This window comes from Myiozetetes cayanensis, unplaced genomic scaffold (genome assembly GCF_022539395.1).
Source record: "Myiozetetes cayanensis isolate MyiCay16 unplaced genomic scaffold, myiCay2020 scf2-11, whole genome shotgun sequence".
Lineage (NCBI taxonomy): Eukaryota > Metazoa > Chordata > Aves > Passeriformes > Tyrannidae > Myiozetetes > Myiozetetes cayanensis.
Window position 1 is genome coordinate 44,751,042 of NW_026087411.1, and position 27,510 is coordinate 44,778,551.

The 27,510-nt window shown below is 35.8% G+C and overlaps 1 protein-coding gene across 4 annotated transcripts in view; it reads left to right on the plus strand.

The window, feature by feature from the left end:
- Positions 1-27,510, plus strand: part of PDE10A (phosphodiesterase 10A) — a 358,481-nt gene that overhangs the window by 236,864 nt on the left and 94,107 nt on the right. For all 4 annotated transcript variants that reach the window (XM_050316279.1, XM_050316278.1, XM_050316277.1 and 1 more), the window contains one exon: positions 18,986-19,114. In XM_050316279.1, the coding sequence (XP_050172236.1) occupies positions 18,986-19,114 (129 nt within the window). The remainder of the gene's footprint in view (positions 1-18,985; positions 19,115-27,510) is intronic.

A 27,510-nucleotide genomic window follows, 5' to 3' on the forward strand; every position in this document is an offset into this window, starting at 1 on the left:
CCAAAGCAAGCTCTGTGTGTGCCTACTACCTTCTCTCAAAACAGTTCTCTGAAATGGGTACTCGCTACGGCTACCAACTCCTTCCTGTGATCAATAGTAAAAGCTTCTGCTATGCTAATATGAATGAACATATTCCAGTTGTTCTTTCACTTACCATACTTCAATCATCACACCAGTCACAATATTTCTGTTCCTATGGTTATCTTTAAATGACCGTACAAGTACGTGTTGTGTGAAAGTACTACATTTTAACCAAAGGTGTAATGTTTCAGCTAATATTTTTGCTTGATAGTGCAAATGAAATAAGCTTTATGCATTTTTATAGCATAAGCAGATAAATTTATAAGTCTATAAATCTATAAATCATTAAATACTATGTTAGTTTGGCAAGCATAATGATGTATCCTTAGTAATAGGGGGAAGTTATGGTAGATTTCTATCAATTTAATTAAAGCTCCACCAAGGGAACAGTTGTTCTAACGTGTGTAGAATGATTGCACACTAAATCTTTGTACAGGGACTTTTTGCACTGCTGGCTTCCTACACTCTTTTTTACTGGGTGTGTAGGGAGGGTGGTGAAAGGGAGCACTAGGTCCCAATAACAGAGTAATGTTTTATGCCTGGATTTGCAATGTTTCTGAATGTAACTACAGAACATCTTTCCAGCGTGGGCATTACATTTGTTTTAGGGAAGTGGAAAGCATTGTCCCTTAACTGATACAACTATTTAGTAGTATTTGCTTATACGTGGTAAAATCAAAGCCCAATAAAAAAATGTATGTGAACATGGATGTGAGTAGTTCTAGGAGACATACTTAAACCAAAGCAAAAACCCCCTGTATTGTTATCTTTTATGTGTATTGTAGAGTAAACTGTCACTGTGTGGGAAGAAGTAGTTTTATGTCAATTAACTCAGACCGGGGTGTACCCCTGCTGCCAGCTGAGTGCTGTGTCCTGGAGTGCTGTTGAATACTCTGCTTCTGGCTTTGTCACCTTGCAGTTTCTGGAACAACTGTGACCGGTTTCAGAAACTTACCTCCCTCCTTCGCCGGCCTCCAGGTAGAGCTCCTCACTGTGTGCTGGTTAAGGCAGTCTGCAGGGATTTAAGGGTTGTTGATTCAAATGGCTTTGGCTATGGAGGATGACATACTATACATTTTACCTTTTCTGCAGGTGTTTTTGCTACTGGGCAGTTGTATAAAAAATTATGTTTGGCGATTCCTGTTGGCCTATGTTAGCAGTATACAGATCACACCCATACTTTCAGACTCTCATAGATGTTTAGGCATTTCTTTGCAACCCTTTGGTCACAAAAGCAATGAGTGTTCCCTGAGTTTTCTCACGTTGTGTTTCTTTGATTTAGAGGAAATTAAAATAGATCAACATATGTAGTAGATGCATGACCTGAGCATGAAGAAAAGCGGAGCTCAAGGATTTTTTTTTCTGAATACTAGAGGAGAAAATTTTTTTCTCCGTTTGAATAATAGGAGAAATGCTTGTCCCATTTACTTGTATTCCTGCATAAATCTCAAGGAATCTCTTAACAGTTGATCTCTAACTAAGGATTTTCGTAACCAGAAGCCCATGAAGTTACTTAATGTATGTATGATAACTTTAAATAATGCAATATTGGCCATTAGTCTTTTAAATTATCTTTTACATTCAAAGACAGGCCATACTCTATAAGGGGAAAGCAGAATATCACTCTGATGCCTTAAGTTTACAGTTTTTGCTTAGTTAAAACTTTTCTTACTGGGATTACTTGAATTCCAGCTAATCTTTTTCCTTTTTTTTTTTTTTTTTATTTTAATCACTCTACAAATTTTGTACTATATATGTATATATATTATGAGCATTTAGAACATAATTTCTTTGAGATACAGAAAATGCTGAGGAATACAATAGATTTCCAAAGAACACATTTCAAGTTCATATTATCATCTAGCATAAACATCCATCAAAGACAAATTAAATCACCCTCCCCCCTCCCCAACTCCACCAAACTCCAGATATTTCATTTGCCTCTTGTGGTAATTTTAAGTTCAGGAAGTATCCTTGACATGTTTTATGGTTCACAAAAGGTTGATACTTTTTGTAAAAAAAAAAATGGATTTGACATTAACTGGAGAGCTCCAACAAATAAAATTTGCTGATTTTCTTGAAGAATTGTTACAAAAAAGAATTGCCCTATACTTTTCCACTTCTATGCTTAATTGCAGAATTAAAGCAAGTAAGAATCAGTGTTGCCTAACAGGTGTTAGACGCTGTGGAAAATTGTATTGTTCTTTGAATTTTTATTCAAGATAATTATTTTTTACACTAGTAAACCCACTCATTTTTTCATGTGTCACATGTGCTGATATTTGGGCAATAGTCTTCAGAAAATGTGCTTCTTATGGGCAGAGTGTTTTTTTTTTTATGTTATACTGTTCTTTTCCTGAAGAAAAGCTGCAAATGTTAATCCACATGACTCTCTTAGTAAACCTTTCAGAGGACAGGGAAACATGGATTGAGTTTTAATACTTTTATTTCTAAATTATGGTTTTTACTAATATACTGACTATAGTTTTAAAAGTTCCGAATTAAGTGCTCAGTGAGGGATGGTTATGCACAAAACTGTTCTTGAATGACAGTTTTGACTCCACTATGTCTGTGTCTCTTCGGTATCATTTCAGCTTGACTAGGTAGCCTTCTTGGGCTGAAAAACACTGCTTGGTTTCACCTTTTTTTTTTTTTTTTTTTTGCCTGACTCCAAGGAAGCTCATGTTACTTGTAATATATTTTCCTTAATGGTTTGCCAAGTAAATCAATTAGTAAGGTTCAGCTCATTCCAGTGCTTCCAGCAGGGAGAATTTAAAGAAAGAAGCACATGTCTGTATATTGCATAATAGAGGAATTTTGAGTGGCCTAGAGATGCGGGCTTTCACCACTCACTTGTACTTTCTGGAAAATGCACAAACATATTAGTTCTAATAGAAAGATGAGTTATGAGTTAATAATTCAGTTTAAGTTTTTCACAATTCTAAAGAAAATAATTAAAGTACTAAGTAATAAAATGAAAAACAAACAAAAATGTTCCCAATTTTCATTCTCCTCTAAAGTTGTCTTTTTAATACTGATTACAAATAAAAGCAAATTTCAGGATGTTGGAATATTTATGTTTCTTGGGAAATTCTTTTTTCCAGCTACTTATAAGAAACTAATTGATTAGATTTGGATATTTTTAATAAGTACTTGTTTATTGTATCCAAAAAGTGTGTTAGCTGATCTTTTCTGGACATTATGTGCTTGCGAGTTAAAATGTAGCTACGTGGCCTCTCAGACAGCATGTATTAATTCTGCCCCATTTTAGCCTGTAATTCACAATCATTGTAGACCAGAGGAGATTATCAATGTTGCTGTATGAAGAGATCCTGCCTTCCCTCAACCTGGGCTGCTTATTCCTACCCTCATACTGTTCGTTCTTTGCTACAAAATAAAGGTTCACATACACAGACAGGATAACTTAATTTTGGCGAAAGCTGTTAATTTATGTTTTGGGTTGGGGTTTTATTTGTTTGTTTGGGGGTTTTGGTTGTTTCTTTGTGGGTTTTTTTGGGTTTATTTTTTGGTTTGGGGTTTTTTTTGTTTGTTTTTTCTGGTTAATTTTGTATGTTTGGTTACTCATTTGAGTTCTGTGTGGTGCCTACCCACATAGAAGCTTCATTTCTTGGTAATCTCTGACCTGTGTTCACCCTCATAGCTCTCAAGTTTGCTTTTACATTTTCTATTTGCTTTCTCCTAGCTTTGCTCTGCACATTTACCTACGGTGAATGTATGGAACTCTGTGACCTTTTCCTGCCGATAATACATCCAGTATTTCTTGAGCCTCTCTATCACAGGAGAAGATGACTGTGCCTAAATAATTTGAGTCAATGCATTTTTCATTAGCCCTTTGCTTGCCTCTTTGTTCCTTTGGCTAATCTCTGAACACACACACACACACCCACCCACCCAATTAAAAATCTATAAAGATTAAAATTTCCCCAACTGCTGTCCTGCAAAGTGCGCTCAACTTACTTATGAAAATATTTAGTGTCTATTGACCTCAGAATACTTGGATATCTTGCAATGAAGTTAGAGTATGTGTCACAGTCATTTAAACATAAGCTTCGCAGGATTGCTTGTGTGCTGGAAAGACATGCCAGGGACTTGGATGAGTTTGGCTGTCAGGTGTGTTCATTAGCTCGTATAGTAATGTGAACAGCACCGACACTGCTGTTCACAAAATTACTAAGCCATTACTCTGTAAAATAATGTGACAATGGTACTAAAGGTGAAACAGTAATGTGCTGTTATTTATGACTGCTTTTTGTCATTGATACCATATCCCTGAGAGACCTCCTGCTGCCATTTTCCTTGCAGTACAACGTGGAGTCATTCTTCAGTTATCTTGGATGTACTGGGTTTTCTCCAGATCTTTCATGCCACTGTCAGTTAAATTGAATAGTATTAAAATTTATATTCTCCAGCCTACAGAGTTTGCAGTCTTGGAGGCTTTCCCAGAGTGAATATGAATATGAAGGACTTTAAAAATATTGAAAGCTACCCATTTGTTAAATCTCTTTATTTTGTCTGATTTGAAATTTTTGAAGTCCTTTCTTTTACTTCTCCTATTTGATATGTTATAATACATCCTTTAACTGGCCAGTTTTGGAAGTGGATTGTTAAGGTATTGGTTTAGAACTTTTGTTTTGTCATTCTAAGATATTGTAAGGGACCTATTATGATCTCATGAGCACTATTTGGTTGGCCACTGAGCTGGACAGAAATCAGGATCTCAGTCTCCAGGACTATAATACACTAAAGTGAAAATTTATGACCAGTTCTGTGGAAATATGCCTCAATTTTCTATTTTAGAGTGTCAATTTTATATGGACATCTTTATGGTTCTAGAGTGTTTTCAATGAATTAGTCAATGGCCAAGTTCAAGTAGACTTTAGGTGAAACCAGGTTATTACAAAGTGATTATTACAAGCGATTGTACCGGTATGTTTTTTTCTTACTGAGTACTTTATCATCTTTGCCTGTGAAAAGTTTGTATAAATCATTATAACAAAGACACAATGCAGAACACACATCCTGTGATTGCGGGATTTTTTATAACGTGTTTCCTGAGTCCTATACAATCAAGTGCTCTCAGTTTTCATCTCCTGTTTTCCTTTTCACTTCTGTTCTTTCCAATTCTTCTCCCCTCCTCCCTCCCTTCCTTTTTCTTCTAACGAAGCTTTTTGGAGGTGGACATGTGTTTATGAGCTACACTGTCTCCAAAACAAACAAAAGAGGGTGGGGAGATGATGAAGGGGAGGAGGACAGGGAAAAGATGCAGCTGCTCATTTTTAAGTTTTTGAAACTAGCCTTGGATCCTTGGCATTTGCTTAAGATTTAACTAGGGGCATGACTGAAACACTGCGTCTTTGTTTTACTGTGGTTGCCAACAAGAAAATCTTAAAATAGTAACAAATATATTATTTGAATTCCCATCTAAAATAGTATCAATGTAAGATGTTTTGCCAGATGAGATTGCATGTGTAGAGCATTGCCACAGCAGTGAAAGCTTTTGGAAAATCAGCCAATGCCATATGTTGGGTTTTATTCTGTGGTGCCAATATCCAAGTCAGTAAAAGGTATTTTCATTTATTTCACCTGCTAGGAAGTAGAAATCCTTATGGCATTGGGTCCTGTAATTCTATTGAACCTGCACAAGCAATGTGGCCTCACAGCAAAGGCCAGCAGCATCCTGGGCTACATTAGGAAGAGCTTTGCCAGCAGGTCAGTGGGTGATCCTGCCCATCTCCCCTGCCCAGAGTGAAACACATCTTGAGTGCTTGGCCCCAGTTTTGTGCTTCCTCAGTACAAGAGGCATATGGACATAGTGGAGTGAGTCCAGTGAAGAGCCATAAAGATGATTGGGACTGGACTGTTCAACCTGGAGAAAAAAAGACTTGGGAGGATCTTATCATTGTGTATTAGTACATTACGGAGGGGGAAGTAAAACAGATGGAGCCAGGTTCTTCTTGGCAGTGCCCAGCAACAGGACAGAAGGCAATGGGCACAAACTATAACATGAGGATTTCCACACGAACACGGAAAAACACTGGTACAGACTGCCCAGAGAGAGTGTGGAATCTTTCTCCATCCTTGGAGATTCTCAAAGCTGATGGGCCAGGACTCTGAGCAACCCACTATATGTGACCCTGCTTGAGCAGGGTGTGGGTTTGGTGACGATATCTAGAGATGCCTGCCATCCTCAGTGAATCTGCAATTCTTGTGTGCCTCTGATTCGGAGTTTAGCTGAAGTATTGGGCTATGTCAAATACCAGTGAACAAGTTGTATGTTCTCACATATTTTTCTGAGTGGTAACGTTAATGAAATAATATTATTAACACTATTAAGGAAAAAATTGTGGTTGAGGAACAAAGCTTGAAACAATGTGTGGAATGAAATATGTTTGGGGCTTTGTTGCACAACTCTTCACATGTTAGTGAGCTCTTACCCACATAAGTAGTCTCACTGACGTCAATAGGACTACTCCTATAAGTGTTAACCAGTGCAAATAAGGGTTGCACAATGTGTTCTTGTCTGTAACATACAAGTGTATGTAACACAGTATTTAATTATCATTTCAATACTCCTTTACTTCAGTGGCATATTCATTTAAATATCCCAAATTATACTGCTTTTTCTAGGCTCTATTTTACTGACATAGAGATATCATTACATCCGTCACCGTAAAATTGAGCAGAGATAGCATCTTGGAAAAATCCTTTTTCCTTCTGTTCATTTGTACAGTTGAAAAAAAAGAGCTGACAGAAAAAAGTAAAATCACTTTCTTCCTTTGTAGTCTTTTAAATAAATTGAAGTTTCTAACTTTCTTCTGACAGTTTGATGGAGTCAGTGCTTTACTTTCAGTGCTTAATAAGTCTGAAGGTAGGCTTTTTGTTTCCCACAAAAGAATTAAATATGGATTTTTATTTTAAGTGTCATTCAAAGTTCAGTTTTGTATAAAGAGGCATTTTGTATCTATATTTTATAGTAATACAAAAGGTAGGGATAAAAGCAGCTTCTGAGATCAATTATGTGGTACCAACTTTTTGTATTTCAACTTTATTACTAAAACATCTGCTGTAGCACTTTTGAGGGGTTGAGGGAAGGCTATGTTTACTTTGTAACATTCAAGTGATAAAGCCAGAGCGGTTGTCACAAAAACTGATTTTTTTTGGAAGACTTTTAGAAGCTTTTATTTTTTAATACTTCTTTTCTAGTTATAAGTATTGACATTTTTGTCAAGGTTCTTGAATTACGTTAGAGAGTCTTCTGGAACTACTGTAGGAATAGTTGAATAGTTCCATATGCATAGTTGGAGTTGAATCTCTGGACTTGTGAAATGTTGTAAGAATACAATGTTATAATATAGAAAAATGAGTATGGTCCACTTTGTAAAGAGGATAGATGTTATTCATTCAAGACCAGTGGTACCTTTACAAAGAGATGATCTATAATGCTGAAAACTCTTTTAAAGTAATTTTTAAAATAGGAAAGAGAAAACTTAATCACTGAAAGCTAAAATAAAAGAAATTGATACTTAAATTAGAATGGGATTTTTAATTTTTATTTATTTAATAGGTACACCCATTTTGTACCCATTAGTAACACAAAGAGATTAAATGGAAAATGTGATAAGCTCTACTACAACTCAATGTTTTATTTAAAATCGGATGTCTTTTTCAAAAAAGGTGTGCACCAGTTCAGCCTTCAATTTGTTAGGCATAATTTACATCTAGCAGACAACACCCTTTTTGTTAATCAGTAGGTCATGATCTTGACAGCACTTTCTATCTGTGAAGCTGTAAATATCCTGGCTAATCTTTAGATCAAATAAGAATAGCATCTTGCAGCCTATTCCTTTCATACTTTCTGAAGTCTTCCATTCAACAACTTGTTAGCCTTGTGCATAGTAATCTTTTGGGATTTCAGTAAAGATTTTGGTCCTGTCACAGCATCCTTCTGGACAAAATGTCCAGCACACAGCTGGATAAACACATCATGCAGCGGGTGAGCAACTGGCTCACAGGTCAAGCACAAAGAGTTATAGTGAATGGGGTAATATCAGACTGGTGTCCTGTCACTGGTAGGGTTCTGCAGGGCTCCATCCCCAGCCTCAGCCCAGTTCTCTTCAACATCTTCATTAATGACTTGAGCACAGGACTAGAAGGAATACTAAGTAAGTTTGCTGATGAAACTAAATTGGAATGAGCTGTCGACCCCTTGAGGGCAGAGAGGCCCTGCAGAGAGACTTCAGCAATTTAGAGATGGGCAACTGTATGAAGTTTAACAAGGGCAAGTGCCGGATTCTGCAGCTGGGATAGGGCAACCCTGATTGTGTGTATAGAATAGGGAACAAGGGGCTGGAGAGCAGCATTGTAGAAAGGAACCTAAGGATCCTGGTGAGTGGCAAATTGGATATGATTTAGCAGTGCCCTGGCAGCCAGGAGGGCCAAGGCTGTCCTGTACCTGCATCAGGCACAACATCACCAGCTGTTAAAAGGCAGGGGTTGTCCCAGTTTACTCTGCACTGGTGCAGCCCCACCTTGAGTACTATGTGCAGTTTTAGACACCACAATATAAAAAAAGGTATTAATTTCCTAGAGAGTGCCCAAAGGAGAGCAATGAGGATGATGAAGGGTCTGCAGGGGAAGCCGTATGAGGAGTGGCTGAGGTCTCTTGGTCTGTTCAGTCTGGAGAAGAGAAGACAGAGGGGAGACCTCGTTGCAGTCTTCAACACCCTCATGAGGGGAAGTGGAGGAGCAGGCACAGGTCTCTTCACTCTGACGATCTGAGGGAATGGTCTGAAGTTGTGTCAGGGAAGGTTTAAGCTGGATATCAGGAAAAGGTCCTTCACCCAGAGGGTGGTTGGGCGCTGTAACAGGTTCCCCACGGAAGTGGTCACAGCACCATGCCTGACCAAGAAGCATTTGGACAATGTTCTCAGACATTTGGACAGAATTCTCACATGGTGTGACTCTTGGGGTGTGCTGTGCAGGGCCAGGAGCTGGGCTTGATGATCATGATGGGTCCCTTCCATCTCATCATATTCTATCATTCTATGATAGTACAGTTATGGAATATGTGAAATTCTTCATTTAAACTGACATGTATTTTTCTATATGTTTTATTTTAGCCACCATGTCTAGAAAAATGCTTGACTAGCATTGTTTTTTTTTTTTTCTGAACTTGTTTCCCATGAACTGGATCAAACCTTTCTGGATCTAGTTAGATTTCTTCCTATTAGGACTTTTAAGTGATTGACTTCTCTAGGTTTTGTACTTTTCTCATTTTGTAAAGGGATGTTTACTGTGTTTCTCTTTAAACATTCTAAGACTGTAAATTTGGAGGGGATTAAAAGAAGAATTACAAATCCTGGTCTGTGGTGCTGCAGATATGGTCCTAGTACCTCCAAAGTAGAGAACACTCAGGTGTCCAGACTTGTTGCTAAGTAGCACATTATTTAACTATGTTTAGTTGTTATTTAAGAAGAGCACGTGCTCTGGGAAACTTTCTTAAAATGTCTACTAACGTAAGTCTTAAGATGAAGTGTGATGCTCCTTTCAGAAGGAAGAACACTCTCTGTTTCCTATTTGGTGAAATGACAGAGTGAGAATTGGCACAGGCATGTAGTATATCTCAGAGGAGATTTCATCATAATGGAACTTGTTTATGGAATAAGTTAAGTAGCAGTTTAGTGAACAGTACTGTAAATTTATATTGGTAAGTATATTATAAAGTGTTTAGAGAACTTTATTCACAGGAGTTCATTTTAAGAAATAAATGAGCTGTAAAACATTGGTGATAAAGACAGTGGGACTACTTTTAAGCCAGAAGAGTTTACTAAAGAAGGGAGCTATTCCAGGATCAGGTGTCAAGTGGGAGGAAGACATTACATCAGCCAGAAGGTATTACCAGAGAAGACGTAAATCAAGAACTTGGTCACAACACCTGTTCTCAAGGGAAGAGTTAAGGCATTCTTACCTTGCTTAATTATTAGATTTTAAATACTTTAATTTGCAGGTATATATGCTCTTTTCAGAGATTATATGCAAGTTCTGAGTGACTTGACATTTTTCATAATGAGTTACGAATGAACTACATTTTAGTGCTTTTCACCTTCAAGATACATATTTAGGTGTATTTTGGGCAGGAGACAAGGTAACCTGGCTCTATGTGTTGCAGAAGAGAAGAAAAAAAAGCAAATAATTATACTGAGATGTTCCTTATACATCTACAAATATATTTTAACTTCCTTCAGTATAATGTGTTATTTATAAGTAGGTTGGTAATTATTTTTATCAGTAACCTTGATGATACATAGCTTTCTCCTCAAGGAAGTATTTGAAATTATTTGATTACAATTTACAAGTCCTAAAGCATGTCTGTAGTCCATTTGTTAGCTGTTTGCAGAGTGTTAATTAAATTTCCAAATTTGGTTCCATCATGCACCTGGAAGGAGAATAAAGCTTGTTACCGACCCCTCAGAGCTACTGCAATGTGCTAATGAGAACTGGAGAGAAGCTACTCTCAAACCAGGAAAGTAAGTCAGTTTTAAAAAGCCCCATACGTCAACTAATGGATGATATTACAGCATAACAGTATACATGCAGGATTATGCCATTCAGACAATTTGAAGTGTATTTTGAAACCCTCTGAAAAATGATTAGTCAAATTGAGAATGCATTCACCCCATTAGGCATATGTATAATGCCTGTGAAAGATTATAGGTCTTTTAGCTCTAGCTAATGAAAACTGATTTCATTAACAGTCTTATATGAAGTTTTGCTTTTTAACTTAATACTGAAGGAGTGCTCAGAGCTGCTAGTACTGTGCAGTTCTTGAGTGCTAGATTTTGGGAGACGTGAACAGTTGAGTATCTACAGATGTCTAGGGCTCAAGCTTGCAAGATGCTGATAATATCAGAAAAGGCAGCATGGAGGTTGGTGGAAACTAAAGGTGCTTATGTCCATGCCTTGCTCAGCATCTGGCATGTTCAGGTGCAAAGGCACATCCGTGGCTTTCTCATCAGGAATATGAGATTTGAATTATGGGAAACAGGATGCAGTAGTTGTTGGTATTGTTTCTGTATGAGCACATTCCAGTTCTGTTTAGCTGAGCTGGTCTTTATTTTATCTCTCTAAAACTTTGAGCTGCTGGCATCGTGGCTGAGATGTTGTGTTGCTGTTGCTGTCATCTACATGAGTACAGAGCCTGGGGGTTTATGCAGTGAGTGGAGGCTGGCATAATTAAACATTCATCTTTTAATGAAGATCTGAAATGTTTCATGATAAAATTTATTATATGGGAAACAAACATATGCCCTTTTTAAATACCCAAATGGGCATTGTGGTGCTTTCTGGTACTGTGTTATTGTTTTTCTCTGCTGATATGCCAGAGCTGTGTATTGTTTTTCTTCTAGCAATGCAGGAAGGAGTTGGAAGAGGAGGGGCAAAAAAGGTGAAAGAAGTTGCTCATAGATAAGATTGTAAATTGATTTTCAAGAAAAGAGAAGTCACTTTTTCAAGAAAAGAGAAATCTACCACTCTGATTGCTTCACGTTAGTGATTATACTTTTTGCCAGGCCAGTAATGTCAGGTTTCAGAGAGTTTGGGCACTTGGTCACATTACATTCCTGTATACTTAAATGGATTAAGATAAAAAGTCTGACTTGAAAAGGATATTTCAAAACTGACTGTGCCTGTGGTTTTGAATCCTGATGCTTTGAACAAAGAAGGGATTGATTTAATGGGATTAATGCTTAATCCAAATGAAGCAATGTACACACATGCCTCGAATGCTTTTGAGAATAACTACAAATATCGCTTATAAAGTTCTGTAGAAAAATACAGAGAGGTGATCTTTGTGTAAGAAAGAGATGGGGCAAGACTGCTTTAAATAAAGGATACATGCAAAGTTGTGTTTAAATTAGTGCTTTGGGATTACTTTCAGATATTTTTAAGTCTTTGTTTTTTATGCGAGTGTGATACTTATTTTCAAGTGCTGATTTTGAAGAAGTGTTACACGTCTCTCTTCATAATTTTGATATTTCAGATGAGGAAAAGTGTTTTCAAATTAGACTTTTTTTTTCACTCATTTTTGGGGCAAGGTTGTTTTCTGTTTCAAATAATGCTTTGCCTTTATCACCACGATTTGATTTTTTTTCCTTGGCTTGCATATTTTCTGTGTGTCACAATATATTGTTACTTGCTTGGAGAAATTGTGACTTTGCCCATATTTACTGAGACTCTGTGCCCCTCTAATTTCAGGAAAGAATTACTTGTTTAACCAAACAAGCCAATTTGCGTATGGTATTTTTTGTTTGAATTACTATTTAAATTTTCTTTTTTTCTTTTTAATGTTAGCAGATGCAAAAATGTTAACATTTATAGTTATTTCCTTTCATGTTTATTATTAAAAACTTTCTTGATACATGAAATCCACCTGATTTCTTATAGTGACCAATGTATACACTCACAATGTGTTTTCAAAGCATTGAATCCTATCTAACTGGGTGAAAGGTATGTTATGTGCACCAAAGACTGTTGCAAGGGTTTTGAGGAAAGCAATGACTGCAGTCTTTCGGAGTGTAGCTGTTCTAGGACAAAACGCTGACTCTCACAAGTATTAGGCTGGCTCATCAATTTTTATTCATTTGTCCCTGACTCCCTATGTGCCCCCCAGCCTGGGAACCAGAAGCTTTAGGTGAAAACTAATTCTTGCCCAATCATGAGATTTGATTAAGTTAGTGGTTTTAGAAAAAAGACCGAATACCACAATGCTAATGAAAAAAATTGCAAGAATTGCTAATGATGTGTGTGACTCATGCTGCTAAATGGAGCAGATTTTTGAACATAGCTCTAGGCTTCAATTCTTTCAGCTCATTCACAGTCAGTTCTGCTTTATACTGAGCTCAGTGAAGCTATTCTCAGAGGAGAGTGCAGTGTGACATGGATTAAGAGTAAGAGAGTGGAGCCATGAATCGATTCAGTACTACATAGGTATCTAATATCTAAGAAATGTTTTAAATGTTTTAGGCAGCATAGAAAGCTGGAAGCAAAAGTATATCTGTCAAGTCATTTTTAGCTTTATTACTTTTCTTTTTTTTAAAGAATTCTGTTGGAGACTGACTCAAAGGCAAGGAATAATTACTAATAGTTGATGTTTGAAGGAAGTTTTGTTTCTTGGTTTAATTTTTGAATCCAGCTATGCTATATTTGAGTTAGTAAACAATGCACAAGAACATTCTTAGGTACTGGAATTGGGTTTTTGTCTGGAATGGCTCTTGGCAGTGCCTTGCCCAAGCCAGCTAATGATGTCCCAGGCAGATCCCGAATGTTGCTCTGGAGTAGGGTCAGGCCAGGGGTGATTCCAAGCAGGCAATAAACCTTTCAGTTCTCTCTCAGCTTTGTTGTTGGAGATCAAGAAATCTTAATAGTAAGGATGAAGGAGTTATAAGCCTCTTGGTTTCAGGTCAGTGAACAGTCCTAGACCTATTCAGTTTACTGGTATAGACAAGCCTACCGTGCTTCTTTGTAGGACCCTTACAATTTAAGCCTGTAAAGGGATTTTTAAGATGCTGAATTTGTCACATCTGCTCAAAAAAATCATTCCCTTCCTTAACATAGAAGTAATTAGTGTTTAAAGCTTTTGTTTTAAGTGTTAATATTTAGTTATTTTCCAAAGAGCATTTTTCTGGCATCTTAAGAGGATAGCAACATGTAAGACTACATCTGTGTTTACAGTTTCTGTCTCTCCTAGAACCTAACATAGACATTATGAGGATTGTGTTAATCAACAGGGTGAATACTCATCACATTTATTATAAGAATCTTCCTATTCTGTAAACTTTGTCTCTTGTTATGCTTTATTCTTTACTGGTCATTCAAATACACATTTTGTTTGGAAACTGTCTTCATGCACTATAGGTTTCTTGAAAAATGTTTGTTTTAGTACCTGTAAAATTATCTACCTCCATAGGTAGATACTCTCAGCTACAATGAATGTTCTGTAATTTTCTCTTATTAAGTACTTTTTTGACTAATGAGGTTGTTGGTCTATTTACACTTGAGCAGGCCACGCAATCACTAAATCAAGCAGCCTGCGATACTCCCACTGTCTTTGTACAAGACCCACAAATAGAGGTATTTTGGAAGGTGGTGGTGTTAGTTTTTTTGGTTTTGTTTGGCTTTTAGAAGAAGTACTAAAAAAACAGCCAAAGTTTTAATTATGCTTTAGAAGTCCCAATGATCTAGTGCTGGTACCCTTGAAATAAATAAAGAGTACATACAATTTCCTGTGGAAGTTCATAATCTACATGAATAAATATTCCTCTTTAAATAGCTCTACTAAACTTGCTAAATTATTTCAGGTAAAGGTTTCTTTATTCTTTACCCTTATCAAAATGAAGTGTGTTTTTAAAATATTAGTTAAAGGACTACTGAAAAAATAGTTATTTGTTGAACTGGACAATCATAAGTTTTTGCCTTTCTAGTTTAAGGTGAAATGGCTGAACTGTGTTATTTAGTAGCAATATATTTATTTTCTATTGTTAGTTTAATTAAATATCCATAATTCAGTCTTCAACTCTATGTATTTCTGTTATTAATTTCAGTGAAAAGAAATGATTTCTCATAGTATGGGTAGGAAAAAAAAAAGGCAAAAACCAACACCAAAACACTCTTACACATGCTCCATTGAAAGCCAAAGAGTTACTTAAAAAAACCCAAAAAACAAACAAACAAAAAAATCCCCAACAAACCAAAAAACTCTCAGGCACCACCACTACAAAAAATAAACCCAAACTACAAACCCAAAATTTTGGTAGACTAGCATGAGCTATGCTAAATAAGGTGAACTGCTCAAGCCTGAGGCTATGCAAAGCAGAAAAACAGAGCTATGGTTTTTTGGTAGAGTACACCAATACATCAGTTTATAGAAGTACTACAAGTAAGCACAACTGTTTTTCTGTCATGTTATTTACCCTTCTCACTCCTTACATCCCAGGATGATTATCCTGACAGAAAGGTTGTTTCCTCTGATAGCAGTTTCCTTCTGATGAAGGAATTGCCTCTTGGGTGGTGGTGGGTGAACAGGCCATCTTCTACTCTCTGCTTTGCACTGAGCATTGTCAGGTTTACATCATCCTACCCTGTAATAAATGAGATGCACAAAACCCCACAATAAGGTGAGCCACTTGCATAAAACTCAGCATTTATTGAAAAATTGTATTTCCACTTACTGTTCAAACAGGAGCAACCTAGAAATGGAAAAAATGAAACTAAACCCACCTTGATCAAAGTTTTCAATGCACATGATCAAACTTTTAAAAGTAGATGATATGGCCAAAGAGAACATTTCAAATTGAGGTTTACACAGCCTAGGTGGGTGTGCTGGTCATGAAATGAGGAGCTGCTGAGCTGGCACAAGTGTCAGGCAGCTGGAGCTGTTTCTTTGCCCACTCTTTGTTCAGAGGGAAATGAAGAAGAGCTTATCTGATACGTGTGTATCCTTTTGCATGATATTTTTATCTTCGTCTTCATTGTTTAATGATATATTCAGAACAAATAGTTAACACCTGCATAAAACTTGACAAATAGCAAGCTGAGTCAGAAAGATGTCAGCCCTGAAATGTGGTTTTAGCATACAGACCAATGCAGTTATGAATGTGTGCCCTACTGTCTTTTCCTTTGTTAGACAATGTTGATATATACGCTTGATGCTCCACACAAGAACTGGTGAACAAGAATGAGAGAAGCTCTGGCGTTAGTGAAGATAATGGGAAGTAGGAGTGAGGGAAGAAGGAGTAGTGGAGAAATATTTCTAATGTGAATGCATGTAGAAAAGTTTGCTGCACCAAATGCTTAAAGACCAGTACATTAGTAGCAGAAAATTAATAATCAGCCCTGGCTTGTGTTATTTTTGTTTGTAATTCTGTAAATAACACATGAATTATATGATAAACTTTTGGTTCCTGATTTTGAGTGTGTTACAGTCTTCTTTATTTAAATTTTATTAATCGTTGCCTCTGAATTCTCAGAGGGTTTTTTTCATTGTTAAGAATTAAAGGATTGCAGCACTTTAGTAGAGAGGTTGTTGATATTTAGGAATTATGTACCATAATTTTTCAGGAGCATGTGAATGCTCAAGGGAGTGTGTCCATCATTGTACCTATACATAATGTTATGTAATAATCTTATTCTAATGTATATCTTGTAATGTAGAAGGCTTTATATCCACCATAAAATAATGGTTTCTGCACAGCTGTAAAACACTTTGACGTTCAAACATCTTTAGAACACTTTATGTTGTAAAAGCCTTGTTGTACATAAAACACAAAACATTTAAATTTCTTCTAAAAGGCTGCTTTCTATTAATGTTTTGTGGAGTTACAATGTTTCCTGCTAGTTTTGGTTGTGGAGTTTGTGTGTATGGTTGTAGCACGTGTTTTTCGATGCAGCAAGCTAGCAGTTGGGAGCTGACTGATAAGTCAGCTTTAATCTATGTAGAAAATAGGTTTAAGTTACTTCTTTTTAACTCTGCAAATACAGTTGCAAATCCTGTGCTACTTGCTCCCATCTACAAGTCTGGCATTGAAGCAGCACATCTGCACAGGTGCCTTTGGTGAAATAAAATGGTAAAATAAAGATGGGTAGTTTAAAGATGGTTGTAGAATTTCTTATATCAGCTCCATGAATCACTTTTCCATATAAGGTTAAGGCGGAGCTTTTACCTTTAGGTTGCTGAAGTTGCATGATATCTGGAAATTAAACTTGAGACATGTAGACTGAAGTCTTATCTCAAATTGACATTTTATTGAATTTTGATGTATATATTACAAACCCAACAATTTATAAAGGTTTGAATCACGAAAGAAAATGAAGTTTATTTTCACTGAAAACACAGATCAACTTTTGTAGAATTTCAGTTGCTAATTTTACAATCTTTTAATTCCTAGATTCTTACTAGAATCAAAAGTGTTTGTTTGCAGTCTAAAGACAATTTGGAAGTAGCAGGCATTTTGTGACAACACTATATTGATTATTTTTTATTCAGAACTGTAAAGGCAGATAAATTTTGATAACTTTATGATGGTTAAATCTGCTAAATATTTTTAAAAATTGTGGTCTTTATGAACAATTCTTAAAGCATGTTTCCTTTTCAAATGTTATTACTATGAAATTAGAAAGACTTACTTTTTCAAGGTGATTACATTTTTCTTAGTTGAGCAAATTACAAAATCACTTTAGTAAGTCTAATCTTTTTTCAGAATGTGAGGCAATACCTGTATTGGCTGAAAAATCTTCTTGTTCATTTGGCACATGTACTTCTTTACAGATGCATTATGACCTAAATTTACAAGCTATCATGTAAGGTCAAACAATCATAATGGGGTTTTATTTGTTTTAGCCTCACTTGCTGATCATCCACAGGTCTTACTGATTTAGGAAGAACCTTTTCTTGTCTACTAATGAAAATCAGGATGCTCAATTAGCTTATTCAAGTAATCCAGATCTGGTGACTCTTGCCTGCAAATGTCAATGTTGTTATTTGAGGCTATGATACCTAACAGGAGCTGCCACCTCTGTGGATTAAGAGAAGGGGTGGTTTAAACCAGATATGAGCTAGTGGGGACTGATGTGGTGGGAATGATGTGGTGCAACTGATGTAGGGAGAGTGGCATAGTAGTTTGTTTTCTGGTATTGCTTCCTAAAGGCTTTCATTGTAAACATTTGTAAGATACATTAAAGATTACCATCATTGACTAGCATTGAAGTTGCACTACAGCTGCTTTCATCATGTTCTGGTACTGCACAATGCATAAAACAGGAAAATTGATCTTATTTTATGGCATGAATGCTTTCCAAAAGAGGTCAGGGTTGTTTGACTTGAACAACCTGAACAACCTTTTCTGCTGAAGCTTGGCTAATTTTTGTGGAGAATTTGCTATTACATTTAGAGACACCCAACACAACAGAAGACAGCATATTTAAAGTTGTTATGGTGTTTGTTACTCCTCTTCCCCTCAGATCCCATGAAGCCTTTTGCACTTGGGGTGCCTATTCTCTCTATGGGTGCCAAGCCCCTTGGGACAGGTGCTCTTCTTTTCTACATCCCTCTTTGCAAAGCCTCAGCGCTGCTGGGTTCACCTTCTTGCAGCTGGTCATTATATTTTGGGGAATTTTGAAGTGTATGATCAAATTATAATTATATGAATTTTAAAATTTATTTATGTCAGAGATCCAAGATTCTGAATTTTGCTGGAGTTATCTTTTTGTTCCAGATATTGTAAAGGCCTTTTTTCTGGAATTATTTTTATTTTGATAACTGAATTGCTAAGGTAATGGAAGCATACCTGTGAAAGTACTTTATACCTCTAAAGTTAACTGAAGTAATTACAGTACTTGAAAATTATGTATGATTTTGGTGTTGCATAACAGTTTGTGTTGATTTTGCTGCCATTTGTAGTGAGAATACTGATTTTGATCCTCTACGAGACATACCAGTTCACTGGTTCACCAGTTCTATCTCCTTCTAACCAGGTTCTTTATCAATATATCACCTTGCATATCTTGGAAATAGGTACTTTTACATTCACAGTCATAGTCATAAATTCCTACCTGGCTGTTTCTCCTGAGTACCATTTACCTGTAACCCTCTAGGGGACGTTTTGCACGCAGTATCTTGTATGGATATATTTTGCTTCTACTATTTTCTGTATGACAGTTCATTTTTTTTTTTACTGGGTATTTCTCTGTATAGGAGGAGACAATTTAAATAGTCATGTATTCATTCAGTGGGTTAAAAAAAGGAATATTGATTCTTGCTGGTGTCTAGGTATTTTTTTCGCATGAGGGAGTTCATACTGATAATGTAATCAATGAATATTTTCTCTTTCAGGTTTAACAGATGAAAAAGTGAAGGCGTATCTTTCTCTTCACCCCCAGGTACTGGATGAGTTTGTGTCAGAAAGTGTAAGTGCGGAAACTGTGGAAAAATGGCTAAAAAGGAAAAATAACAGACAAGAAGGTAAGTCTTTTTCATTTGCAATTAATAGTTAGCTTTGAACAACTCAGTTGTTTTTAGATTTAGAAAGGAAACCTAGTTTTGGTAAAATTTTACTGTTATAATTTTTATGTTTTGGTTCCACAATTTTTTTAAAGGTAAAAAAAAAAAACACCACCTTTTTTTTTTGTTTTGTTCTCAACTTTTGGTATTTCTATTTTGAATTACTTTGGTATTAATTTCAGAAGTTTAGTTTACCCTTTTAAGTTGCATATACTGTTCTATCAGCCTGAAATGTCTGCTTTGAGAACATGGGCTCCTTGGATCTAAAACTGATAAGTTTTGAATTAAAATGGTGCAGGATGTGCAGGATGTAAGCCTCAGTAAATTACTGGATGTACCATCTCAAAAGTTGCTACTTGCAACCTGTATTAAGTCAATTTAAGATAGGAATAATGACACAGAGGTTATAAACCAGTGTGTTGAATTCTAAAGGTGTTTGTGTTGGGTTGCTTTAGGTAAAATACCTCATAAACAGACCCAGAAGACATTTTTATGAGTCAGCTTGGGTTGACAATGTCTGTAAATTTTGTAATGACCTCAAATTTTGTGAGATTGTGTGTAAACATAAAATTCATGCAATTCTAACAATGATTTGGAATGTACCAGGTAAAATGCAAAAGAGGAAATTACAGAGGTGAGGGAAGAAACACTGAGTTTGCTTTGCATGTGAATTGCTTTGTGGCTGACTTCTAATGGGCTTGAGATTTAAGTTCTGGTAATAATTCTCGTTTTAAATAGGGAGCTAAAATCATTGTGGGCAAGGGACGGAATCATATTGAGCCAGATTTTTGGTGGTGATGACTGTATGTGATACTAAGGTGGCAGTAAATTGTTGTTGATTTAAAGAGATTACCTAGTGGGAGAAGTATATAGCAATAGACTGTCAGTTTGCTATATCTTTGTAGTTTACAAACTGCAGCACTGCAGGATGTTTATTGTTGTAATCCACAAAAGCAATCAGAAAACCATTGTTACGAATCAAGGGAATAAGTTCTGACAATGTTTTTTGTAAACAGAAGATAAAAAAAATATTTTAGTGTTACCAGAAATAATTACCACTTATTTTTAAGAACTATGTTCATTTAAAAATGATGATTTTCTCTAAGGCACTTGAAACCGCCATAAGAAATCATTGTGTGTTTGAAACACAGTTTATAGTCCGGGTCAAGGATCTTGATGCTAAAACCAAAGGAATACTTTGGATAATTTTCAGCTTCAAGATTCTTATATTGCTAAGTGGAATTTATTACTTCCTTAGTTGTTCAAAGTTTCCAATTTTTAAGGGGGGAGGGGAGGAAGGTGTGAACTGAAGATACGTATTTTTGGAAGTCCTAATGAAACTTTTTGAACCAACTGCAAAAGCAAAGTAACCGCTGATCATTGTCTTAGCGAACGTGAATAGCTGCAACAGTGTGATTTGTCTGTTTTTTTCTTAGACTTTAAAAATTATATATTATGCCTAATTCTCCCCAAACTTGTATTAAAAGTGTCAAGCAATAGTTATGCTATCATTATCATTCAGCTTCATATCTGTTATCATCAAACGAGTCTTTCTGCCTTCCTGCTGCTTCCCTTTTGCTGACAGTGATCTTTAAGGTGGCTGTATTTATTACATTCCAGGCAGTTATGCAGATGTGGCTTCCTTAGTGTTGGATTTTAGGTGAAAATAAGCAGAACCAGATTTAAAACTACACTTTCCAAGTCAAAAAGAATAATTTGAATGCATTTTGTTTATAGAATGAAACAGATACTGATGAGCCTTCTTTGTGATTTTCTTCTAGAAAGATAAAGTCTATAGCCATATAAAATCTCTCTGATAACAAAACATCCTAATTTGTCAGAATGCAACATTTTTAGGAAAGAAATTTGCTAGATGATTTACTCAGTTTGTGTTGTGTATGTACAAATTCTGCTACATGAGTTATGGTGGCATTGAGAAATGAGGAGGAGAGGATGGAACTGAATCTTTTGGTATCAGCATGGATCTGTGGTGACTTAAAGTGACAAAGTAGCCTGAGTAACTTTACATCAGTAGGGGTATAATTTTCCCTCTATCCTCTTGCTTTAATGTAGTCTATTTTATGAATGTTCCCATTATGTAATGTGATACAGACAAAAAAGTAAGCTTTGTTTTTATTAGAAAGTTGCCAGGCAGGCAAAATGCTCTTTTGAGGTCTTTGGCTTAGTGTCTGTACTCTTACACATTGGTGACGCAGAACAGTCATTAACCTATATGCAGAAATTGTGTCCTGCCTGATTTACAGACATCCAGCTGTGTGTACTCTTCAGCCAGAAGTCATTGGGCCTGCAGCCAGGGTAGTTTATCTGAATTTCATTAGCATGAGCATGAACTGAAATGTCCGATTTGGACTTAAGTGAACCAAAATTTATCTGTGACTGAGATTCACTGAATTAGTTACTTTAGATGGATTTTTTTTTTTTCAACCTAAAGTATTAAAAAGGAAGGTAGTCAGTAAATACCATACTGTTTAAGGTGTAGCTATATCCCAAAATATAACAAGTTGTGTTGAAATGTGTACGACAAATCTTGTATCTATCATAGTAAATGTTAGGTTGAAAGTTGCTCGTGACAGTTTGGTAGTGGTGGTGATCTACCTGGGATTATAAGACACATTTTTCTTTACCTCTTTTTTTTTTTCCTGGTATATTGGAGAAAACCTGCAAAGGTAGCACTGGGAAGGAATGCTGCTTATGCTGATATTTGGGTATTCACTGCAACTATTTGAACTCTGACTATCGTTTACCAATAAAATACATGCTCAAAACACACCCAGGCCTCATATTGTTGCACACTGCGATTCCAAGCAACTCTTTTTGTAATAAGCAAACACTTGAGTTTTAATTTTTTTTTTCTCTCCAGAAAATGGCTGAGTTAATCTGCCACAAGATCTTTTCTTTTCCAGATGCTTAGATATAATACTCATAGAACTCACAAGACTTCTTCCATTGTCCTCTTCCATATCATTCAAGCAAAAGTAGCAGATGATTGTAGCAAGAGCCATAATATTTTGGAAGCTTTAGGCTCTGCTGTTGGATAGATTCTCATCTCCCAAGAAATTTCTCAGAAAAATATTTATGAATTCCAACCTTAATTATATTATTTGAAGCTTCACTGCCACAACACTAAGAGACTAAGCACATTGATTATAAGATGATTCAGTGATTCAGTATCAACAATGCATCTTTTTTACTGCTGATACTGATTTTCATAGCTGTCTTTCCTAATCTTTTTAAGGCCTTTTTTTATAATAAGAAAAAAAGAAACTGTACTGATAGAGAATTTCCACATGGAAAGCTGCCTACCACTTAGCATAATCATTGCTTCCCATGGCACTCATGTTCATCAAAGGGCATGATCATGTGTTAATTAATGCTGAATCTGGACACATTAATAGCTTTATACATTATTTTCTTCCAGCAATGCTTGCGCAAAACATGGAAAGCTATGTATAATGGGAATGTAATGTGCTTTGCTACCATACAAATGCTGTTGTTAGGTAGTTCATAAATACAATTCGAAAAAAGAATTAAATGGAAAATAGTATGTTCAGTACAGGATACAACACTGATTATGCTCAGAAGTTACTGCCTATTAAATGCAGTGGACTTACTGCATTTCCAGGAACCCTAAATTTCATAATTGATTTAAAAAAAAAAAAAGAAAAAGTAAAAAGTGAAGAAATTAGAAATTACTTGCTTAATATGACATTATTATGATATTGCTGTAATTTTTATTCAGATTGTATAAGTCCTCAAGGAGATACCATACGATTTTTCTGAAAATTTTGAAATACAATAAGATTAATTTTCTTAGGGTAAGCCTAAGGTATTGCCATCCTGCTACTATTATCCTTTATGGACTTTATAATGTAATATTGTGCTGTTACCTGCTGTACATTCAAGAGAATGTATTATGTAATGTGACAAAAATATTTAGCATTTTCTGATATTTCCTTACATGAGTTGTTTAAACAGAAACATAAAATGGCTTTTTAAGTAATTTTACATATATTCTTTTTTCTGGGCTGTTTTCTCCTGCTATGCTTTCCTGTATCCAGGGTTTCCAGTTAGTGTTAAATAAGTGTTATTTGATAGCTATGCTGTTGATATGATGATATGATGAAGTAAGTGTATTTGATTGTTTCAGTTAAAGAACATATGTGAACATTCAAAGTACTTTTTTATTTATCATTGCACAATAAGTTCACTGATACTTTTATGCCATTACTGTAAGCATGACTGCTTTATAAAGTGTAGTTTTTCATTGGTCATTTAATTTCCTTCTTTTCTCATGGTGTATCTCGTTCTTGTGGTATTTCTTCTGAAGCAACTGTTTGTTGATTCAGAATTCAGATTAAGTCTTGATTCTGTTCTCTATTTAGCTCAGCAAATTCACTTTTCACCCTTTTCCCCTTCCTTTCTATGTGCCCTAGAAGTGGGCAAAGATGACAGTCAGATTTGGTGCATTTGACAGAGGACTGGAATCAGTTATCTCTGAATATACTCCTTCCAGTAATTTGAAAACTTGCTGTAATTTCCCAACAGTAGCATTCAGTGAGCTAATTGAGTATAGAAAGGATAGAGTTCTGTGCAGTTTTCTTTTTCTTACTTTATAGTATATGCTGAGTTTAAGGTTTTGGTGACTGAGATAGTTTATTTAAAACTGATCCATTCTGTGGTCTTTAGACACAGAAGCCGTTTTTTTTTTTAGTCCATTTTTCTTAACTGGAGAAGGAACTGGAGGAATAGGATCTGTGGCGAGAGATTTTGTCTTACCCAGACTTTGAGACTTTATATAATATAAAGAGAGAATTTGTTTACTAGTCCCTTCAGGCTAATATTAAAAGAAAAATTTTACTAGGCTGCATCACTGACATATAAAAAAATAAAAGTTCTGCACAGAAAATGGTTTCTTTTCTGGTGCTGCACTTCTAGGTTTTAAGGTTTCAGCGTAATGGGCTTTAAAGTTGGCTACAGTCCTGTGAGAGCCAAAATAGTGAGTTTTGGAGAGATATTGATATGTGGCTCTATTTAGGGAGTAGGTCTGGACTTAAATATTTATAGTTAAACAATACTGAAGTACAAAGTTCTACATTAGATCATATTTATTCCATTATTTACTCTTTTAAATATGTTATTTATTCTGGCTTTTAAAAGATAGTGTGTAGAGGATCATTATTTGCACTTTGCCTAAGGTTGTTAAATATATGAACGGATGAATAACATACATTGCCATAAACAGGGATAGAGTCTGTGAAAAGATGTATGAAGGCAGGACATTTGTCAGTATATGTATGCTAAATGTATGTCATCTTGCTGCCAGAATAAAAAATTTAAAAAAAAAAAAAAAAAAAAGGAGCCTATGCTTGATTTGTTAGTTTTTGAGGACTGTGTATTTCCACACTGACTAAACAGAGATACCTGTTTGCTAATGGAGGGTAGAAGTTGTAGCACTGTAGATGAGACTATCACTCCACAGCTTGCTGCAGTTCTGACGTATCCCCAACCTAGGCAAGAGGAACTGATTTGGCAGCATGTTAATGACCTCCTTGATTTATAATTAGGCTGTCTTAATGTTTCATTGACGCTGCAGACATGCTGTTTCATTCTGATGCGTTCCTGCTGTGCTTATGTTTGTGACATCCAAGCAGGCAACAAATACATGCCAAAAAGCAAGAGTGATTGTGGGAATTATTTGGGCAGTGCATGACTTTGCAAGTAGTAGCTTTAATGCTTTTATTAGCAAAACCCACTATTTACATACTTTGATCCCTTTCTAGGATTTTTTTTTTCTCAAAGTAAGACAGAAAGGATGAATCCTCCAATTGCATTCTCTCCAGTACAAGTGAAATAAGTGCTTTGCCCTGTTCTTACTCTTCCCTCAGTGTCACTAATGGCCAGTTAGAAACAAGCTGTTGATCTCAAGGTGGTCTTGAGGTTTGTTTGAACCTAGGTAACTGGTGTGATACTGACAGGTGCTACTTTTCTGGGATAATATCTACACTGATAAAAGTTGCCTCTGTTGTACATGATTTTCTCAGAAAAGTTGCAATAATATCTGGGACCTAGGTTGACCCTGTTTCTCTGTGTATTTGGTACAGTCCTCACTTACACAGAGATAAAACCAATTCAGAGACTTTTGTATGGAATAGTTTACAGGTTGCCATTTTTCATGTGTCTAGAAAGCTTATGTTGGTGTATCAGTATTTCAGATGCAGACAGATGAAATGAAGGCACTTCCCAGTGCTGTGGTGGAGCTCTACATACTCCAGATAATGAAAATGGCATACATTTGTCACAGATACAGAAAAATTTTGGAGCAGATTTCTGTTTTATTGCTGCATCATTTCCTGAAAGAGTCGGTGTAATTGTCTGAGGTGAAATGGTTTCTTTCCTGTGCGACCAGTTCAATGGGTTTTTTAATTGTTTTCTCTGAGTTAATCAGAAGAGAGCCAGCCAGGTGGATTCATTTTGTCTGTGAAAATATTGAGAAGGAGTTAGTGAAAAAGTTTCTCCTAGTTGTTTTTGTCAGTCTGTTCCTTTAGGCAGAAAAAAAAAAAAGCTAATGGAAACGATCTATAGGTCAGATAGATCAGGAATTATTTAGTATACTGAGAGTAGAGAAATACTGAGCAGTGGTCTGTTGGTAGATAATACTGAGGTCTTGAGTGGTAATGTTGTTTTCTGTTCAGTATGTGTCTTGATGTTGAAGCAGTTACTGGTTTTATTCTTTGTTATTTAAATGGCTATCACTAACAAACTCCAAACAAGTGCCAAAATGGTCTTGGTACATTGTTTTCTTCTAATTTGCTGAAGAATGTGAGAGTTTCTTGTCTGATTTTTTTTTCTTTTTGAGTGAGACAGGTGAAGAAGGTGATTTTTTATTTTCCTGGAGCTCTCCTGCATATTTAAAATTTTTTAGATGGTCAGAGATTTGCAGAGGGTAATCCTTTAATGACGAGATGTTTGGCTTGGTCTGAGTTCCCTCTTGAACTAATTGTGTTAATCACATTATATCTAGAGCAATTATTTTCAACATGTACTTAAACTAATGTTTATTGTGTTGTCATTAGGCTTGAATTAGGAGTGTTTATGTTTTCTTCTGTTTACTCAAAAATACTGCTGCTTATTTGTAAGCCTTGCTTCACAGAATCATTTTCTGCCCGGTACTTCTAGCAATATTAGAACATAGACTTTGATTTTTGTAATTTCTCAATCTTTCTAGTAATTTAGGATACGAAGCTTCTTTTAGTATCTTACTGAGGCACAGGTTTCCCAGTTTTCTTATTGTTTCTCTCCAGTTTACATTTCAAACCTTTCCAGATTGTCAATATCTTCTGTAAGTATAGGCAGTATAGGGCTGATGCTGTTGCAATAATAGATTCTTTAGTGTTATATGCAATACAAAACCATTTCACTCCTGTGCGAGACAGTACTTCTTGATGTTGTCTGGCCTTGATGCTCTTTGTTTTTAGATTGATTCTCTCCTGTATGTGGATCTTTGCTTTTTCAGTAAAAACCAAGCAAACAAAAGAAAAAAACAAACAACTTATTAATTGGTGGAGGAGCTCCATTCCAATGACATATGTGAAGACTATATACCCACGTAGCTAACACTTTTTAATAATAATTATTTATGTCAATGTCAGCTAACCTGTTTTACCTGCATTGAAGTGGAGTAGGAACATTCCCATAGCCTGTAAGCTGAGAAAGCAATAAATAACAAGGGAATGGTCATTAACTTTTATGGGACAGTAGCTTTTCAATCCAAGTATAGAAGTATTAACTTGAGAAACGTTGGCTAGACAAGGCCTGTAATCAAACATTGACTAATAACAATAAAATGACAAAAAGTAAAATAACTATAGATGTCACCATTGTTTGTTCTGTCCATTAAGTAAGACTTGCATCTTTGAGGAAAAGAGGGTATGTGGTCATGCAGTGTAATAGTCTGTACACTACATGTGCACAAAGAAAGGATAAATGCCATATTTATTCATGGATATTCTGTATGGGAGTAGTGAAAACTCAGTTCAATAAATTGGTTCTAGATACCTTATCCATATGTAATATATCTGCAAAAAACCAACCATCTCTTGTGTCTCACAGGAAGTACAGAAAGCCCTGAGGATGAGTGAAAATTCATCTTTTACTATGCAGGTGGCTAGTTGGATATAAATGATAATGTCATATTTTGTAAATGGATGATTTTATGTTTCTGGGGGTAGAAGCAATTGATTTATGTCTTAATATCATATTGGCTATTAGTGAAGTTTTTCAGCAGAAATTTTAGTTCTGACACTGCTCTGTTGTCTTAAGACTTCGAAATCAGATTG